Source organism: Lacerta agilis, chromosome 1 (genome assembly GCF_009819535.1).
Source record: "Lacerta agilis isolate rLacAgi1 chromosome 1, rLacAgi1.pri, whole genome shotgun sequence".
In the NCBI taxonomy this organism is placed as follows: Eukaryota; Metazoa; Chordata; class Lepidosauria; order Squamata; family Lacertidae; genus Lacerta; species Lacerta agilis.
Genome location: NC_046312.1, coordinates 44,279,979 through 44,296,813, shown reverse-complemented (window position 1 = coordinate 44,296,813; position 16,835 = coordinate 44,279,979). Strand labels below are relative to the sequence as shown.

The 16,835-nt window shown below is 41.8% G+C and overlaps 1 protein-coding gene across 6 annotated transcripts in view; it reads left to right on the top strand.

Annotated features, from left to right (window-relative positions):
* Window positions 1-16,233, top strand: part of SIPA1L1 (signal induced proliferation associated 1 like 1) — a 116,337-nt gene extending 100,104 nt beyond the window's left edge. For 5 of the 6 annotated variants that reach the window (XM_033146567.1, XM_033146551.1, XM_033146527.1 and 2 more), the window contains 8 exons: window positions 877-1,322; window positions 4,317-4,553; window positions 6,038-6,203; window positions 11,437-11,659; window positions 12,575-12,721; window positions 13,423-13,537; window positions 14,629-14,710; window positions 15,811-16,233. In XM_033146567.1, the coding sequence (XP_033002458.1) occupies window positions 877-1,322; window positions 4,317-4,553; window positions 6,038-6,203; window positions 11,437-11,659; window positions 12,575-12,721; window positions 13,423-13,537; window positions 14,629-14,710; window positions 15,811-15,954 (1,560 nt within the window). In that variant the 3' untranslated portion in view covers window positions 15,955-16,233. The remainder of the gene's footprint in view (window positions 1-876; window positions 1,323-4,316; window positions 4,554-6,037; window positions 6,204-11,436; window positions 11,660-12,574; window positions 12,722-13,422; window positions 13,538-14,628; window positions 14,711-15,810) is intronic. The other variant, XM_033146560.1, reaches the window with a different exon arrangement.
* Window positions 16,234-16,835: the final 602 nt, after the last annotated feature.

The following is a 16,835-nucleotide window of genomic DNA, read 5'->3' as shown; positions in this document are numbered from 1 at the left end:
ATTTTAATAGTACATACCATCACACTTTTGCATTTGCAGCTTTCTCTCTCTCTCTCTCTCTCTCTCTCTCTCTCTCTCTCTCTCTCTCTCTCTTTTAACTGTTGCAGACATTTGCCAGTGTAACTTGTTTTATCCATATTCTTCAGCATGGCTTCTCACATACTGAGCTGCTGCTGGCCTAACTCCTTCATTAATCAGTTGCTTTGACTGGCATACAGCTACCTTGAGGAAAGATGCAAGAGTTTCACTTCAGACACTGTGAAATGCATAGGATATTGTTTGGTGTGTTCTGTTCCCCAAATGTCTTGAATGTCTGAATCCAATCTTGGAATCCTTGTGATTCATTTCACCTAGTTCAGCTCTGGACATGTAGATTTTCATGCTCATAACTTTCCACTAATGATTTGTTTCTTTCTGACAATATGACAAATTGTTCTGCTTCGTTTGAATATGAATATATTAAACACATAGGTGTCAACCCTCCCTGCTGTTTCCCAGTGCTATAATAAGGGAATTTCCCACAAAAAAGGGAAAGGTTGACAGCTATGATTAAACAATGAATTTAAAGTGGACTTACTTGCATTTCAAAGCAAATTGATGGGGAAATTATTGTAAAGGTAAAAAGGTAAAGGACCCCAGGACGGTAAAGGACCCCTGGACAAACCACCAACCTTCTGATCGGAAAGCCCAAGAGGCTCAGTGGTTTAGACCACAGCACCACCTGCGTCCTGCCTGAAAATTATTGTGGAAATGGCTGTTCCATTTATAAAGTGGTCTGTTGGTCTGTATGTTTGGTCTTCAGTACTGTTCAGTTATTCCCATTTTGTTTTCTCCTGAAACCTTGAATTTATCTACAATTTCTCCCCTTTTTTGCAGTCTGATAGCCACTACTCCAGTCATTCAAGCAGCAACACGCTGTCCAGCAATGCATCCAGTGTCCATAGTGAGGAGAAGTGGTATGACAGTGGAGATAGGACTGAGTCAGAGCTGAATAGCTACAACTATCTTCAAGGTACTTCTGCTGACAGTGGCATTGATACCACCTCCTATGGCCCCAGCCATGGCAGCACAGCCTCCCTGGGCAACTCGGCAACATCTCCCCGATCTGGACTTGTAAAAGAGAAAGTGGCACCACTATGGCACAGTTCCAGCGAAGTAGTCTCTATTGCAGACCGGACTTTAGAAAAAGACAGCCACGTGATGGACAGGAAGACAGAGTCATCGTTAAGCTTGGACATTCATAACAAAAGCCAACCAGCCTCCAACCCTTTAACAAGAGAGAACAGTGCTTTTAGCCTTAGTGATGCCGTTTCCCATACAAGGTAATTTTCTTTAAAATGATGATTGGTGTCTCTAGATCTTTCTAGCAGACATGGGGGAGTGAGCGCTATGGATAATGACATACCTGTGATTCTTGGCAGCCCAGCACTTTGAAAAGAGGCACAATGCGGAGAGTTTGGAAATAGGAAGCAAATTTAATATTTCCATATGTGGATGGAGACCGCTTTCCTTTATTGTAGGGGGGTCTTGGAACACATGGGAATCTGGATCTGAGTATGGCAGAGATATACATTATGTTACAGTGCACACAGTGTTGCAGATGTACAAGGCTTCTGCGGATATGACGCTCTTGATCTCTTAACCATAGCTTCAGTGACTGGGAATAGGTTACAGGATTGTCTGTTCTGTTTCCTTTCCAGCTCATCTCCTCCCCCCACCCCCACACCACATTAAATTTAAGGCTAGTGTATATTACTTTACATCCAGGTATGGGACCTGGATGTGTAAAGTCTACAGAATGCTGGGATCTTTCTAAAGGAACTTCAGACTTGCACTACAGAGCTACTGGTTCACACATGATGCTTAAACCATGGCCTATGAGCTGGAATGAGTACAAGCAAAGCCTTAGGCCAGGATTTCCCAAACTTGGGTCTCCAGTTGTTTTCATCCCTGAGCACTGGTCCTGAGAGCTTGGGATGATGGGAGTTGTAGTCCAAAAACAGCAGGATGAGGGAGATAAGATAGATACACAAGCAGCTTCAATTTCACCTTAAACTTCAGTGTGGATGAGTTTCTAGCATTTATAGTACATGAGAGATGGGGCAAAAGTGCAAATAGGCTTCTGCTCATTTGTTTTGTGAGAAACTAGCTTTTTTAAAAAATTGGAGTATTAATACACTCACCCAAACCCAGAACAAAATGAATAACACTTGTAGAGGTGAGAGGAGGTTCCACTTTGGCTTGATTGTTCTGTTAGAAAGCTAGCTATGACAAGAATAGATGCATCACCTGTAAATAGCCTTTCCTTCAACATACCAACTTTTTTCAAACAGAATTAGCATTCCTCAACACACCAATTATCTTGTCATTTCTCTATGGATATTAAGATTGCTGCCATTCAAACAGAGTGCTTCTTAATGTAGAAATTTCTATATCTATTTATATCTATACATCTACTCATATATACTTGTCCTCTTAATTTTATTATTTTAAGAAGCTGACTTGCAGACTAGTGCAATGTTCATTGCCTTTTCAACCTAGCCCTTTTTTGTGGGAATTTGTCAGTCTGATGACAATTCACCCTCTTCAATTGCATGTTGAGAAAAATGCAGTCAAGCACATGGTGATCTGTCTGAATCTTTTCTTCAATTTCTGAAATCTTAGAACTAGCATCTATAGCAGTGTTTTTCAACCTTTTTTTGGGCAAAGGCACACTTGTTTCATGAAAAAAATCACGAGGCACACCACCATTAGAAAATGTTAAAAAAATTAACTCTGTGCCTATATTGACTATATATAAAGTAATTTTCCCACGGCACACCAGGCAACATATCGCGGTACACTAGTGTGCCGCGGAACAGTGGTTGAAAAACACTGATCTATAGCATTAAACAACCATCCATTTTGTAAAACAGTGATTCACCTCTGGTAAGATCTCTTCTTCCCCCGCCCCCCATCTTGAATTTTAGATGTAGAGAAGGCCTTAAAGTACATTTAAAACACAGGCTTAAACACTGATGGTGTTGCTGAATTTATGTCACCAACACAGTGTTCTGCAGCACATACACTCAGCATTTGAAATGATGGTTTCTTCAGGCCATTTATCTTTTCCATCATCTTATCTGCTTTTTCTAGGGAATAAATAGGAAACAACATTTGTTGCAAGCATTTGTAATATATGGTGGCTTATCAAGTTTATTTAGTTTTGCTATATAGTAGGCGGGGTCATTTATCATTGCTGTGTAATGCTAGCATTCTCAAGTAGTTACCAAGTAGTTTAGAACCCTTTAAACAGGATGATGTAAATAATAATAATAAGACTGCAATCCCATTTAAAATCTGGAAGCGTGTGTCATTGAACTCAATGGGGCTTGCTTCTGAGTAGACATCTATAGGATTGTTAGGACCATTGTTTAAGTGAATAACATCCAGGAAGCAATGTGTATAATGGGAAAGAGCACTTGCCTATTTGGAGCTGTGAAAAGATGTGAAACCACTAGGCAGCTTCTCTGTAAATTGGTTAGTGCACTGCAAAGACCCGCCTTCCCAACACAACCTTGGCATGATGTAATGATGCAGAAGAGCTGTTCGCTCCCTTATCAATTCCAGTGTTTGAATAGGCAGTATTGGAGTGTGTTTCAGTTTGGAAGAACATGCTGTTTCTTAAGACTCGCAGAAGAAGCTGGGCAGCTATATTCATCAAATTCTTCTAGACCTGGCTTGACCTCAGAGCAACAAAGCAAGTCAATCAGTGGGAAACTGGGAATCGTAAGATAACAGCAGAATAAATCAGAATGAGTAATTTCTTAGAGCAGTTTGTCACATTATAGTCTTTGCTCAGGGAAGTCCTCTCTTACATCCCTTCCATATGGGAATATGTTACCACACGATGGATTTATGTCTGGATTCTTAAAAGCCAAATGTAGGCTGAATAACATGAGAGTGTCCTAGCGTACTGTACCAGTCTTGCACATAAAGACACACCAAATCCATCCCACATCACAGTTTTGCTACAGGAAGAAAGCGATGAGAGAAAACTAGTTAGTCTGTAGAGTCATTTCTCTCTCTTATTAAGTGTGTTGCAAGGAATGGATTACAAATGGGTGGGTCTCCTGATAGGTAACTGAGTTATGTGGTTAATCTTTCTGTGCCTCTTAATTTAGCAGGGTGAATGATTTGTTTTCCAGCTACGGTGTTTTTGTTTTTTTAAGGCAGCAAAGGTGTCTGCCCAGCATGACAAAATGCAGCTTTGAAATTAATTGCACGTGATGTCAGCATGTACACTTAAGTTTGTCTTTGTTATGCTCCTCTGCCAGTACCATGAGTTCCCGACACTCTGCCAGTCCTGTTGTTTTCACCAGTGCCAGAAGTTCACCTAAAGAAGAGCTTCATTCTGCCACTTCACCACAGCTTGCGCCTTCTTTCTCCTCCTCTTCCTCCTCCTCTGGTCCTCGGACTTTCTACCCACGCCAAGGTGCTACTAGCAAGTACTTGATTGGATGGAAAAAACCTGAGGGGACAATAAACTCTGTGGGGTTTATGGATTCCAGAAAGTAAGAACATTTTTTGTTCTATGTTGGTGGGTGCTAATTTTCAACATTAAGAGGCCTCTAAAATGTGTAGTAATTTGATACATTATTGGGGGGGGGACTCTTTTAAGGGGTAGTACAGTGATTTAAGCTCTTAAAGGAGCTGTAGAGCAAAAACTCATCTAAGAATTACATGGAGATTATTAGAGTGTTCAAATAACTGAAGTAAAATGGTTTAATTTAATGAATTTTAAAACTCTTGTTCTATCTCTTCAATTGCACATTTAATCCTATGGCAGGATGTTTTAATTGAACTGAAAAATACCGAAAATTCACAAGTAGTGTTTAGGATCCTCCAACTGCAGTTTTTAAATGTATTGAGAGGAGGAGCTTTGTTTAGAAAAAGTGGCTTTGGTAATAGAAACTGAACTGTAGCACAAAGTTTTTCACGTCATGGTTAATCAGCAATCCCTCAATGTTGCCTTGGTGTGTAGCAGCCATTTTCTATGGTTACCACCAATCATCTCCTCTCTATGCAGAGAGCTTAAATTAGAGGTGAGTCTTATCTCATTTGTGTTACGATATGGGAAAGGTAAGAAAGAGTGGGAGGCAGCCTGTTATTCCTAATTTTCTCCAAACCACAACATAAAGCACCAGGAGAATCTGTGTCCTGCTGGCCATCCTACTCATCACAGCTGGTGAGTGGATTTGTGGTCAACTCTTACTGGTGAAAAAGAAACTCCCCACCCCCCTGCAAATAATGCCAATAACTCTTCAACTGAGTGCCAGTGGGAATACTGGGGGCCAGTGGGGAGACTGCAACAACAGGGTTTTGCAAATATGGGCTTTCAAAGATTATCTGAATAGAGTTTTTTTTCCCCTTTTGTGCTATTTCAAAAGGATTTGCCAATTAGGTTTTTAGCTATTGTGGAAAAAGAGTCGCTCTTTTATGCCAAGAACTGGCGCTATGTCGAGAACCAAGATCATAATTGAAGAGTCAGGGTGAGGGCTCATACAGCAGAGTGCCATCATGGGTAAAGGTCAAAGGTTAATCACATTCCAAGTCGTAAAGCATTACAGAGGGGGCAGACTAAGGTTACAGATTGACTAAAAAGGGCTTTAATACAGGTAGTAGTGTTAAGAGTGTTCTCAAGACGGCATGTGTTTGGGATGCTGAAATGGTACAATGGGCAGAACAGAGCAAAACCAAAGCACAGGAAACCAAAGCAAAGGGAATGAAGCAGATAGCGGCAAGGCCTCTTAGACATCTCTTTGATAATCATAGTCAGCCTTTCTGCTATTAGGATCAGCTTCTTATATGAAAAGCCAATGTACCCAACAGGTTTATTCCTTTAAACAGGCATTCCTATACAACTTTTCTCAGTCCCTCTCCCCATCCAAGCGCCCACTTCCTATGCAAACATTTTCTCTGAATAGCTGGAGGGTGCTGCAAAGGTCTGGCCCCAAGGGCTTGGATTCCTAAGTGTTTTATCTTCCTTCCTTTAAAGGCGTCACCAAAGCGATGGCAATGAAATGGCACATCCTCGGTTGCGCGCATCAGCCAGAGATCTTCGTGCCTCACCAAAGCGAGCATCGAAGTCAAATATCGAGGAAGAGCTGAAGAAGCTAATAGATCTAGACAGCCCGACACCAGAGTCTCAGAAAAATTTCAAAGTAGGTGTTACAGAATGGTATCATTGCCTTCCTGCTGAGAAGTGGATGTCAAGGCCAGCCAGCAGCTGCTGCAGTTGGTGTGAAAGAGCAGATTTTTCGCAGGCCTATGACTGCTGAGCTTATCTCTTTTTATGATTTAAGTATAAACAACTGTGGGAGTCACGGTGCGCAATAAAAGCTACAACTGTCAGTTACCTTACCCATACATTAGCTTGCATTTCCTGTAAATAATTGATCAGTGGGTTCTGAGTATAATCGCCAGGATGTTAACTTGATTTGGCCACAGAGATTCCCTTAATTTTCTTGAAGGGCTTCTAATTGCTTTCTCAGACTTGGTTCAAAGGTCTAGTCCACTTCTGATCTTACATGGCATGGTAGTAGCGTATCTTAAGAATCACTTTCTCCCAACTGCATTCCTGTGTGCCTAGATATTTGCCAAGGTGTGTCTGCTTTTGCCCTCCTCGGGGTGGGTTGAGCCACAAGGAATAGGGCGTCTTTCGTGTTTGCCCCTCGTTACGAAACAAAATTTCCAGAGAAGCCCACCAAGTTTATTCTCATTTGGACTTAATGGAGTTGCCCTTTTAGGCAACCCTTTCCAAACTCGCTGTTTTTCTAGAGAATGGATTTATGTGAACTGCTGGTTATTTTTCTTCAATGACTTTATGTTTATTTGTATATTTCTGAAAAGGAAGGGTATACATATTTAAATAAATAAGATCCACAGCGCAAAGCTGAGTAAAGCACTAAATCTGAAAAGTTCTGAATATCTGCTAGATTAGAAAATGCTTCTGTGGTTCAACAGCAGACAGAGTAGGGAAGGATATGAATGCTTTCTGTTTTAAAGAGCTTTCGCGGTATCTCACATTACAGCATCTTAACAGCATTTCATGGAAACCTTTTACAGCCTGATCTGTGGTCAGATGAATGGTACAGAGCTTCTGGCAGGGTGTGAATTTTCTTCATGAATTACAACATTGCCACTGGGCTCCTTTGGTTCTTGGGGAGTTTTAGTTAGGGAAGGTTTCAGTATACTGCATTAGCAGGTGCCACAATTGCACCTCATACTTCTGCATGTAGCCTTTTTTCAGAAGGAGGAGGTATCACTTGCTGAAAAGCCACTAGTGCTAATGGAATGTTTTCTTCCAAATGCCGCCTTCGTTCAGTTGAGTGGCTCTTCCACTTTTCTGATCAGAGCTCTTGAGTAATGGCATGCTTGGAGTGAGCAGAACTTTTCTACTGAACAACCCATGTCTCGTTTCGTGAGGGCCAAAATTGCTTCCCAAACTTTAAAACACGTGAAATAAATCCTCCCAGAACAATTCCTTAAGGTTTCACCAGAAGTACTAATGACTTAACCATCTTTAAACATCCCATGAATAATCGTGAAGAAAGAGCCTTGATTTCTAAGGCCTCTGTGCTGAAAGCCACTGCTTAACATTTCAAGCTTGTCAGAGACTAAATGGTTTCCACAGCAACCATGCAAAAGAGGGCACTCGCAACCTCTTTCTTTGCTTGTCAAAACCCAAAGAGGCTTATTAAAACTTGTAAGTATGAGGTTCCATATACAGATTATTTTTCAGTGTTGTCTTTGAGGCTGGAGCAAAGGCAAATTGCCACAGGCAAGTATTCCCCCCGCCCAACGGCCTACTGGCATTTTGAGGGGAAAGATGAACAACTTTCTCATGACTTGTCAGACAAGGACTGTTCTCTTTTCGCAAAATTGCTAATCATTTAAATGATTGATTGTCCTAGTAACTGTTAGTACATGTCTCTTGTGGAACTCCTCATGATCAATGGAGCCTGCTCTCTCTCAAATTATTTTCCTCATTTAGACAGTAGTCACTAATTTAAACAAATAACCTGCCAAAATTCATGAATCCTGATACCAGTGTTACTATTACTGCCTATTCTCTTTATTTAAAAAATCCTCTTAGTAGACAAGGGCATTAAGATAGCCCTTCCCTAGCTCCTTCAAAGAGTTCATTATGAACACTTACATTCTCTTTGTTCAAGATTAGCTGTTTTCTGAGGGGACATTTCTTTCTTAAGGGGAGGGGCCATGCTGCTGAGTCCCTGCAGTGTGACTCCTCTTCTTTTGGCAAAGTGCTTCCAGTTCAAGAGAAGAACTTGTGCTGCAACACCCACTCCGCCGCGTCCTAAAATTGCTAAGGGGAGTACTTTTCACAAATGACCAAAAAAAAAAAAAGTTTGTGAAGCTCCTCCCCCGCAACCCCCACATTTGTCTCAGACACATTTCGATTAGGTGGGGATTTTTAAAAATCCAAGTACACAATGGTCATATGGTCCAGCATCTGCAGTGTAAAGTGAGGTCTGGTCCAGAAAGAGTTTCACCTCTTTGATAAGTTTTTTTGTCTGCCAAGCTTCTGAGTTACCACCATGCCTGAACAACTATAGAACTTTTGGCAGAAGACATGCAATAGCAGAGTGGGCTTGCTCTCTATCTCTCTAAAGATACTCATATGCATTGCTACAGTGGTAGAGTAGCTGCCTTGAGACCCCTGCCTGAAACCCTGGAGACCCACTGCCAGCCATTGAAAACCATACCAAGCTAGATGGTCCAATGCTCTTGATTCTGTATAAAGCATCTTCCTATGTTTTAGGTCTCTTCTCTTTTCTTCTCTCTTCTCATAAACAAGCTATACAGAAGCAACTCACTTCAGCAATGAGTACTTACTTCTGCCCTGGGGACCAGGCACAGCCCTCTCAGCAAATTTTATGTCCCTCCACCCCAATGGCCCCAGCAATTTTGGCAGCAGTAGAAGGAAATGAGAAAAAGTATGCAGTCACAGCATTGGAGTAGGTAGAGAACTTTTAAACCTCTCTGTGGAGCCCTGAAGGGCATGCAAATTGACCCCATCCCTACTCATCAGATTAATCTTAATGAATGGAGAGGTGGCAATAACTCCCCCAGCAACCGAGGAGGGGAGCTGTGTGTATCTGTTCTGGGTGTGGAAGTGAGAAAGTGTTGGTGACATGCAGCTCTCAGACAAGAGAAGTTTGCCCTACACTATGGCTTTAATCCACAACAACTTTTATCCAAGTTATCTTGGATAACTTTTGTACATACAAAAATACAGAACGTAAGGTTTAGGAAAGCTTTTAATGTTTAATAGACTATTGTATTTTAATATTTTGTTGGAAGCCGCCCAGAGTGGCTTATTATTATTATTATTATTATTATTATTATTATTATTATTATTATTATTACTATTACATTTCCTACAGGAGAAATAATTAATAAGCTTCTGATTTGGAGGCTAATTCTATTTTGGCACACTGCTATCCCACCCTTCTGGTGCCTACACGCCACCCAGTAATTCCGGCTGCAATCTCACTATGCAGCGCTTGCAGCCAATCAGTGATGATGATTGAGAGATTTGGGACGTGGGAGATAAGGCACTAAGGGAGACCTCTGCTTTTAGCATTGTTTACCATGCAGATGTAAGAGCCATTCCTTCCACATCTTCTCTGTGTAGGAGGAATATTGCTGAATTGATAGATTCTCTTCAGCACTGTGTTGAAAGTTTATTGCATAATAAAATAGAAAATGCAGGAAGTAGAAGAAATGAGAGTTGCTTTTTCCGTCTTAGGGGCCTTCTAGATGATGTTTTTTGTGTGTGTGCAGTAAAGGCACAGATGCTACTCATTTATTGTAGTGGATTCACCAAGCAACTTTCACAGGTTAATGATTTCTGTTTCTTGGAGATAATGTTTACCTAGCGCTGCATAGGTAATAATGTTTCATTGTTGAGAAAACCAGCCTCTCCCACCCTGCTGTTCCCAGCACCCAACAAACACTGTATGGTGGAACATGGTTGTGTGCGCACTCAAGTGCAGGAATGTTCAGCGACCCCTTTAAAAAGCGACAGACAGGCAGGCTTACCCTCCAACACACATATCAGTCATAATGAGTGTTGCGCTTTCTAAAATGTATTTCATTCTTTGGAGGATGGATGCAGCGCGAGAACATGTACCTCCCTGAAGTTCAGAAAATGTTCAAGCAGCCACCCCAAGCATGCCTGATCACTTTTTGTTTACATGAGAGCAGGTTATCATGTTATTAGCACGGACACGAGAATATCAGTAAGAATATTGCTTTTACAATTCAAGATAGGCCTTTAGTCCTTTTCGGCACATGCTTACTTAAAATTAGTCCTGTTCACATCCAGATATGTTCTTCCACATTGTAGCTGTGGGTATAAATGCCTTTGGATGCAGACAGGTGTAACCTTTGAACTGGTACAGGCAACATATCGGCGTCTTTTCACCAAAGCCAGATTAAATGTATTCCCATCAGAAGTGTTAAATGGCAGACTGAGAGGCATCCCTTATCAAAATAGGATCTGTGTGTGCTCTCAGGACATCAACTGCATGAGGCATGTTTTATTGCATTGTGGACAATATGATCAAGCTAGGGAACTATTGATTAAACCACTATTGGCAAATCGGCCAGGTAAATCTGAAGCCTACTATTTCAGATATCTTTTGGACAACAGGTCCAATTATATCACAGTGGCCGTGGCAAAGTTTCTTTCAGTAGTCATACGAATCAAAGATCAACATTGTTGTTGTTCAGTCGTTCAGTCGTGTCCAACTCTTCATGATTCCATGGACCAGAGCACGCCAGGCACGCCTATCCTCCATTGCCTCCCTCAGTTTGGCCAAACTCATGTTAGTAGCTTCGAGAACACTGTCCAACCATCTCATCCTCTGTTGTCCCCTTCTCCTTGTGCCCTCCATCTTTCCCAACATCAGGGTCTTTTCCAGGGAGTCTTCTCTTCTCATGAGGTGGCCAAAGTACTGGAGCCTCAACTTCAGGATCTGTCCTTCTAGTACCCATGACTAAACAAATAACGCTTCGGTCCCCCTTCCCTGGGGTGTTGTCTGTGTGAATCTGTATTTTATTCTGAATCCATGATATGGGCCGTTGGACCGCAATAAAGATTATATATATTGAATTGGTACAGGTTAACTACAATTTTCTGTGCACTCATTCTGAAAGACCTGAAAGGGACAGAAATGTTATACTGGAACTGGTTCTCACTTTTAAAGAGACATTCTAAAATCACCCTATTGTTACATGTTGTTGTCATTAATATGCTGCCCATCTGACTAGGTTATCCAAGCCACTCTGGGTGGCTTCCAACAAATTAAAGAACACCATGCATTGCCATGTACTACTGGCAGTTATCACTCCTTTCTCTTCTTCCAGTCTCCGTTCCCCAGCACTCCTACCTCAAGGCGTGCGTTGCAGAGGACTCTGTCAGATGAGAGTATTTACAGCAGCCAAAGGGAACACTTCTTCCCCTCGCGAGCTTCTCTTCTAGACCAAGCCCTGCCAAATGATGTCCTTTTCACCAGCACATATCCTTCTCTTCCCAAGTCATTACCATTAAGAAGGCCGTCATACACGTTAGGAATGAAATCCTTACATGGTGAGTATGCTTCCAACTTCAGTATTATTGTGAAAGTGCCGTGCATTGATTCAGCCGGCAGCCTGCTCTGTCCTGAGAACTCGGAATAAGCAAGCCTCTTTCTGTGCTTAGAGATGGGTTCGAAGGTGTGTTGGTCGTGCCTTATGTAAGCTTGAAACGTGAATATTGCAGTGTATTCTGCTTGGTGCTGCCCTTGATGGTTCAAAAGCTACAACTGATACAGAATATAAGACCTGCTTTTGAAGAGGGTGGTCATTACTGGCTTTTTATGCCAGTGCCTCCAGCATCTGTTTGACTATTGGCTTTGGAGCATAATTTAAGGTGGTTGTTTTGGCCTATAAAGCTCTATATGGCTTTATCTTAGACATATCGTATAAACTCCTCAGACCGAGCCAGTGTGGTGTAGTGGTTAAGAGCGGTGGACTCGTTATCTGGGGAACCGGGTTTGTGTCTCCGCTCCTCTACATGCAGCTGCTGGGTGACCTTGGGCTAGTCACACTTCTTTGAAGTCTCTCAGCCCCACTCACCTCACAGAGTGTTTGTTGTGGGGGAGGAAGGGAAAGGAGAATGTTAGCCGCTTTGAGACTCCTTCGGGTAGTGAAAAGCGGGATATCAAATCCAAACTCTTCTTCTTCTAAAATCAGTGGTATGTTCCTTTTTCACCATACCACCGATGTGCCAAGTCAGAGCAGCAATGGCACAAAGCATGGCATTCTCAGTGGCTGGACCTATTAGTTTAATCTGGCCTATAATTCCTTTTCACTTTTGAGTAACCTCCATGTGGATCTGGAGCTGTGGAAATTCAAGAAGAAAATTGTTTCTTTAGAATATTCTCTCAGCTGAATTTCAGTGTCGTTAGCTTTTCCTGATTTCTGCTTTTAATTGTGTGTTTGTCTATGTTCTTTGTTGCTTCAGGAGAGTTCTCTGCCTCTGACAGCTCCCTCACAGATACCCAGGAACAGAGAAGGCAGCCCATGCCAGATCCTGGTCTCATGCCTCTGCCTGATTCTGCTTCTGACCTAGACTGGTCAAACTTGGTAGATGCTGCCAAAGCCTTTGAGGGTAGGTCTTGGCAGGTTACTGCTTCCAAAGCTCTTACACCCTCTTTACAAATTTGTTTTAATTTGCCCTGTCTTGCATAGGTTTTCCAGCTCTGAAACCCAAGTTTCCTCCTCAGTTGCAATGATAGTCTTATGCCACTTAACACTATTCCAGTGTAGTTTCTTTTTTTGCATTTTTGGTGTGCTTCCAATTTTACTATTGTATCTGAAATTCAATAGGTGCTTTGCTGTCAATAAGTGTTTTCAGTTCATCCTTATTTTGATTTGCAAATATCAAGGCTTAAATGTGCAGCCTTTTGCCACAGGGCCGGAAAGACTTTTTAAAAGGAATGTGGACCATTTAGTGATATAACTAGCATTTTCAGCAGAAAAGACTCCCAGAGAACCTTACACATGATCAATTAGAACAGGATTGTTCCTGCAAGGAGGCTTACAGTCTAGAATACATGACATAAAAAGAAGAAAATGAGGAGGATAGAGGAAAACAAAATCAGACACCACTTCATAAAGTTACATAGTCATTTCTGTAATGATTATCTGAAATGGAAACATTTTCAGTAGAGGATTCCTGTTCTTTGTTACAGGACATTTCCCCCCTTGTCTTCCTGCTTTGTTTTCATGTGAAATAAGACTGCTTTCTTCTGCTGCAAAAGAAAAAATATTTATTTTGTGGCATATGTTTTTGTGTGTCTGTCTCTCCAGTCCAGCGAGCCTCATTTTTTGCCACTAGTGATGAAAACCACAGACCTGTCAGTGTTGCTTCCAACAGTGATCAAACCGAAGATCAGCTTCCTGCTCAGATGAAGCCTTACACTGGGTATGTAAAATGCTAAATGATGCTTGGCAGTTTATTCTAGGGAAGGTGTGAGGAATCTGTGGCCATCCAGATGTTCTTTGACTCCAGCTTTGATCAGCCCCAGCCAGCATAGCCAGTGACCAAGGATCATGGGTGTTGTGTGTAGGCAGTCCATCAACATCTGGAGGGCTACAGGTTCCCCATCTCTGATAGAGAGGATGAATTCAAGGATCTGCTCATCAGCATTTCAAATAATCATTGTCTGGTTGATGGAGAAGACAACATTGTAGTATTATCATACGATAGCTACGGCAAGGAGCACACATTGCTTTAAAACTCTAGAACAGGTCCACCCAAAAGTCCATACAGCTGTTCCGAAATGTGTTGTTTAGGCTTCCCACAGACGTAACAGGTGGGCCCTGGTTAGCACTAACCTTGATTTGGTGCCTTAACCCTGGTTAACAAGATGCAGTAGGTTCAGAGCAAAGGAAATAACTGTTCCACATAGTGCATAATTAACCCGGCAAATTCACTGCTGCAGAATGTGGTAATGTCAACTAGCTTAGATGGCTTTTAAAGAAGGAGAATTGCAGTGCTTGTTATCTAAATGGAGCCTTCCTGGTCAGAACCATGAAAAAAGAAAGGGGCAAATGTTTTCTGGGACGGGGGGTGGGGGGTAGGGAACTGGTGGGTTGGTATACCTATGAAAACCAGCTCCTGGAGACAAACATTGCAGAGGATGCCCTGCTCCACGGCTTCCAAGAAGTGCCTGATTGGCCAGAATTGGAAATAAAATGTTGGCTTCGATTGACACTTGATCTGTTTCAACAGGGGCCTTGTGTTAACATCCTTTCCTTACCATGGGTTATATATGCAGATGTAACACTGATTTGTGATTAAGGAAAGCAAACCACTGGTTCTGTCTGCATAAGACAGAGAATGGGGGACTTGGTGCCCTTCAGACATTTTTTGGACTCCAACTCCCATCATCCCACCATTAGCCACGATCACTGGAGCTGATGTGAGTTGGAGTCCAAAACATTTGGAGGGCCCCTGGCATAAGGCCACAGAGAAAAGTAAACAACTCTGTGTCTGTCTCCTCCTTCCTGCAGTAAAGAATCTCCTCCTTCTCTTGCTTCTAAAGTGAACCAGCTGGAAAGTATGCTGAGAATGTTGCAGGAGGATTTAAAGAAGGTAAATATTTTGACTTAAAGAACTTCTGAGTTATTTCTGTTTAAATGCTAGTCCAATGCTAACAGCTCTGTGAGCCCTGATCTTGTGCTGTATTTCAAAACAGAGTTTTTAAGAAGCCCTGGAACTAAAACATAGATAGGAGATGAAATCAGAAGCTGTACTTTCTTACAGCCAAACCAAGTGCAAAACCCTTCACTTAAAGTGTCACTGGTGCTTTTTGTTATGCGTAGCTGCTGGGGGGGGGGGTGTTTGTCAGGAGTGCAGAAAGAGAACTTGACCCTTTATTCCCCCCACCACAACACTCCAAATAAAATCTGCCTTCCACAGCAGCTATTGGTCTCAGAAAACAAGTGTCTGTGGGAGCTTACCTCCTGTAACTAATAGCCACCAAACCAGAGGTGACAGTGGTGGTTTTCATTGACAGCATGGCAGGAAAAGATAGATTTAAGCCCACATACTGTCATTCTAATAAGAATAGAGAGACATGTGGCAGTTAAGAATAATTGTATCAATAGAATAATATAGTGATAATTTGAAAACCCCAAGCACTTCTGATGAAGTGTGTGGTTTGGTGTCATATCTTGTTTGAAACACGGAATAACATTGAGTCCTACTGGTGGCGGATGAAGAGGAGATCTTGCTTTGCATCGGCCAGTAGTCCATTTTCAGTTTGGCAGAGGGAGGAAGCCTTGGATTTACAAGGGAAAACTCAGCAGAATTGATGGCACAAGGATCTAGGAAGAGGGACAGGAATGTCACCGCAGACACCGGAAAACTTGGCATGCCACAACATCTCAAAACACTGTATCAGGAAGTCTTTAATGTTTGACGTTTTATTCTGTTTTTATATTTTGCTGGAAGCTGCCCAGAGTGGCTGGGGAAGCCCAGCCAGATGGGCAGAGTAAAAATGATAAAATAAGTGGTAGTAGTAGTAGTAGTAGTAGTAGTAGTAGTAGTAGTAGTAGTAAATTAGAAGGCGGGAAGCCTGGGGAGGTTGGAGAGAACACCTTTTTGATGAAGGTCTTCCCTGGTGATCACTATAGTGCTTGTCACATAGAATCCACATCTGAGATCTTTTGTCTTTTGCTCATTCTTCCCAGGAAAAAGAAGACAAAGCCAATCTTCAGGCCGAAGTCCAGCATTTGCGAGAAGACAATTTACGGTTACAAGAGGAATCCCAGAACGCCTCTGAGAAACTGAAGAAATTCACAGAATGGGTTTTCAACACAATTGATATGAGCTAAGAACAGCACACATTGAAACAAACACATTGGCAAAAAAGTGAAATCACCTCTGTAGTGGGACTTTGCTTTAATACCACACTAATCATGACCTTTGAAAGTCCAGTCAGAGCACTTTTACATCTTTCATACTCTGATTATCCTTTTTTTTTTTTTTTTTGCATCTCTGCAAGCACCCAGAACTATTGCAGATCAACAATCATTGTCTGCCTTTTGTAGGAAAAAAAATAAAAGCAACAAAAAAAAGTAATTTTAAAGAAAATAAAAGTTTAACTGCTAAAATGTGAATGTCTTTATTTTTTTTGCACATTCTCCTTACCTGTCCTGTACAAAATGACTTGGGAGAGTGGACCAGAATAACTGTCCACCTGCCTCTATTTATTTCTATTCACTCCTTTGTATCAGTTTCAGATTAATCTGCTTTATTCTTGCTGCTTTGGCAAATATTACAACTTCTAGAAAACTAGAAGGATGTTTGTTTTGCTGCTTCCTTTCTATTGTTTCTGACGTATTCCACAAGCCAGAGGATGTGAGCTTTGTTTTGGGTGTCACCTTAATGATTTGTGCTTGGCCATCCTTAGTACTATCTCCACATACCTTGTACAGAGCCATTTCCCCTAGAGTGTGCACGTGTACACGTGTGTACAGTGTAGCCGGTGGAGACTTGAGCCATGGCTGTGGCAAGTTACCCAATTCCATTTTTGCACATCTCTTTGGATCGGTAGTTGTTGCGCCTTTGTTTTCCAGTGGAAGTGCATGGGCTTCCAGCTACCTAAGGGACAGAAAGGCAGTACAAATTTGATATGCTGAACAGATATCCTTTCTCAGGCTCCTTGAGTGAAGAGAATACTCACTCCTTTTGTAAGAACTGCCCTCTGTGTCTT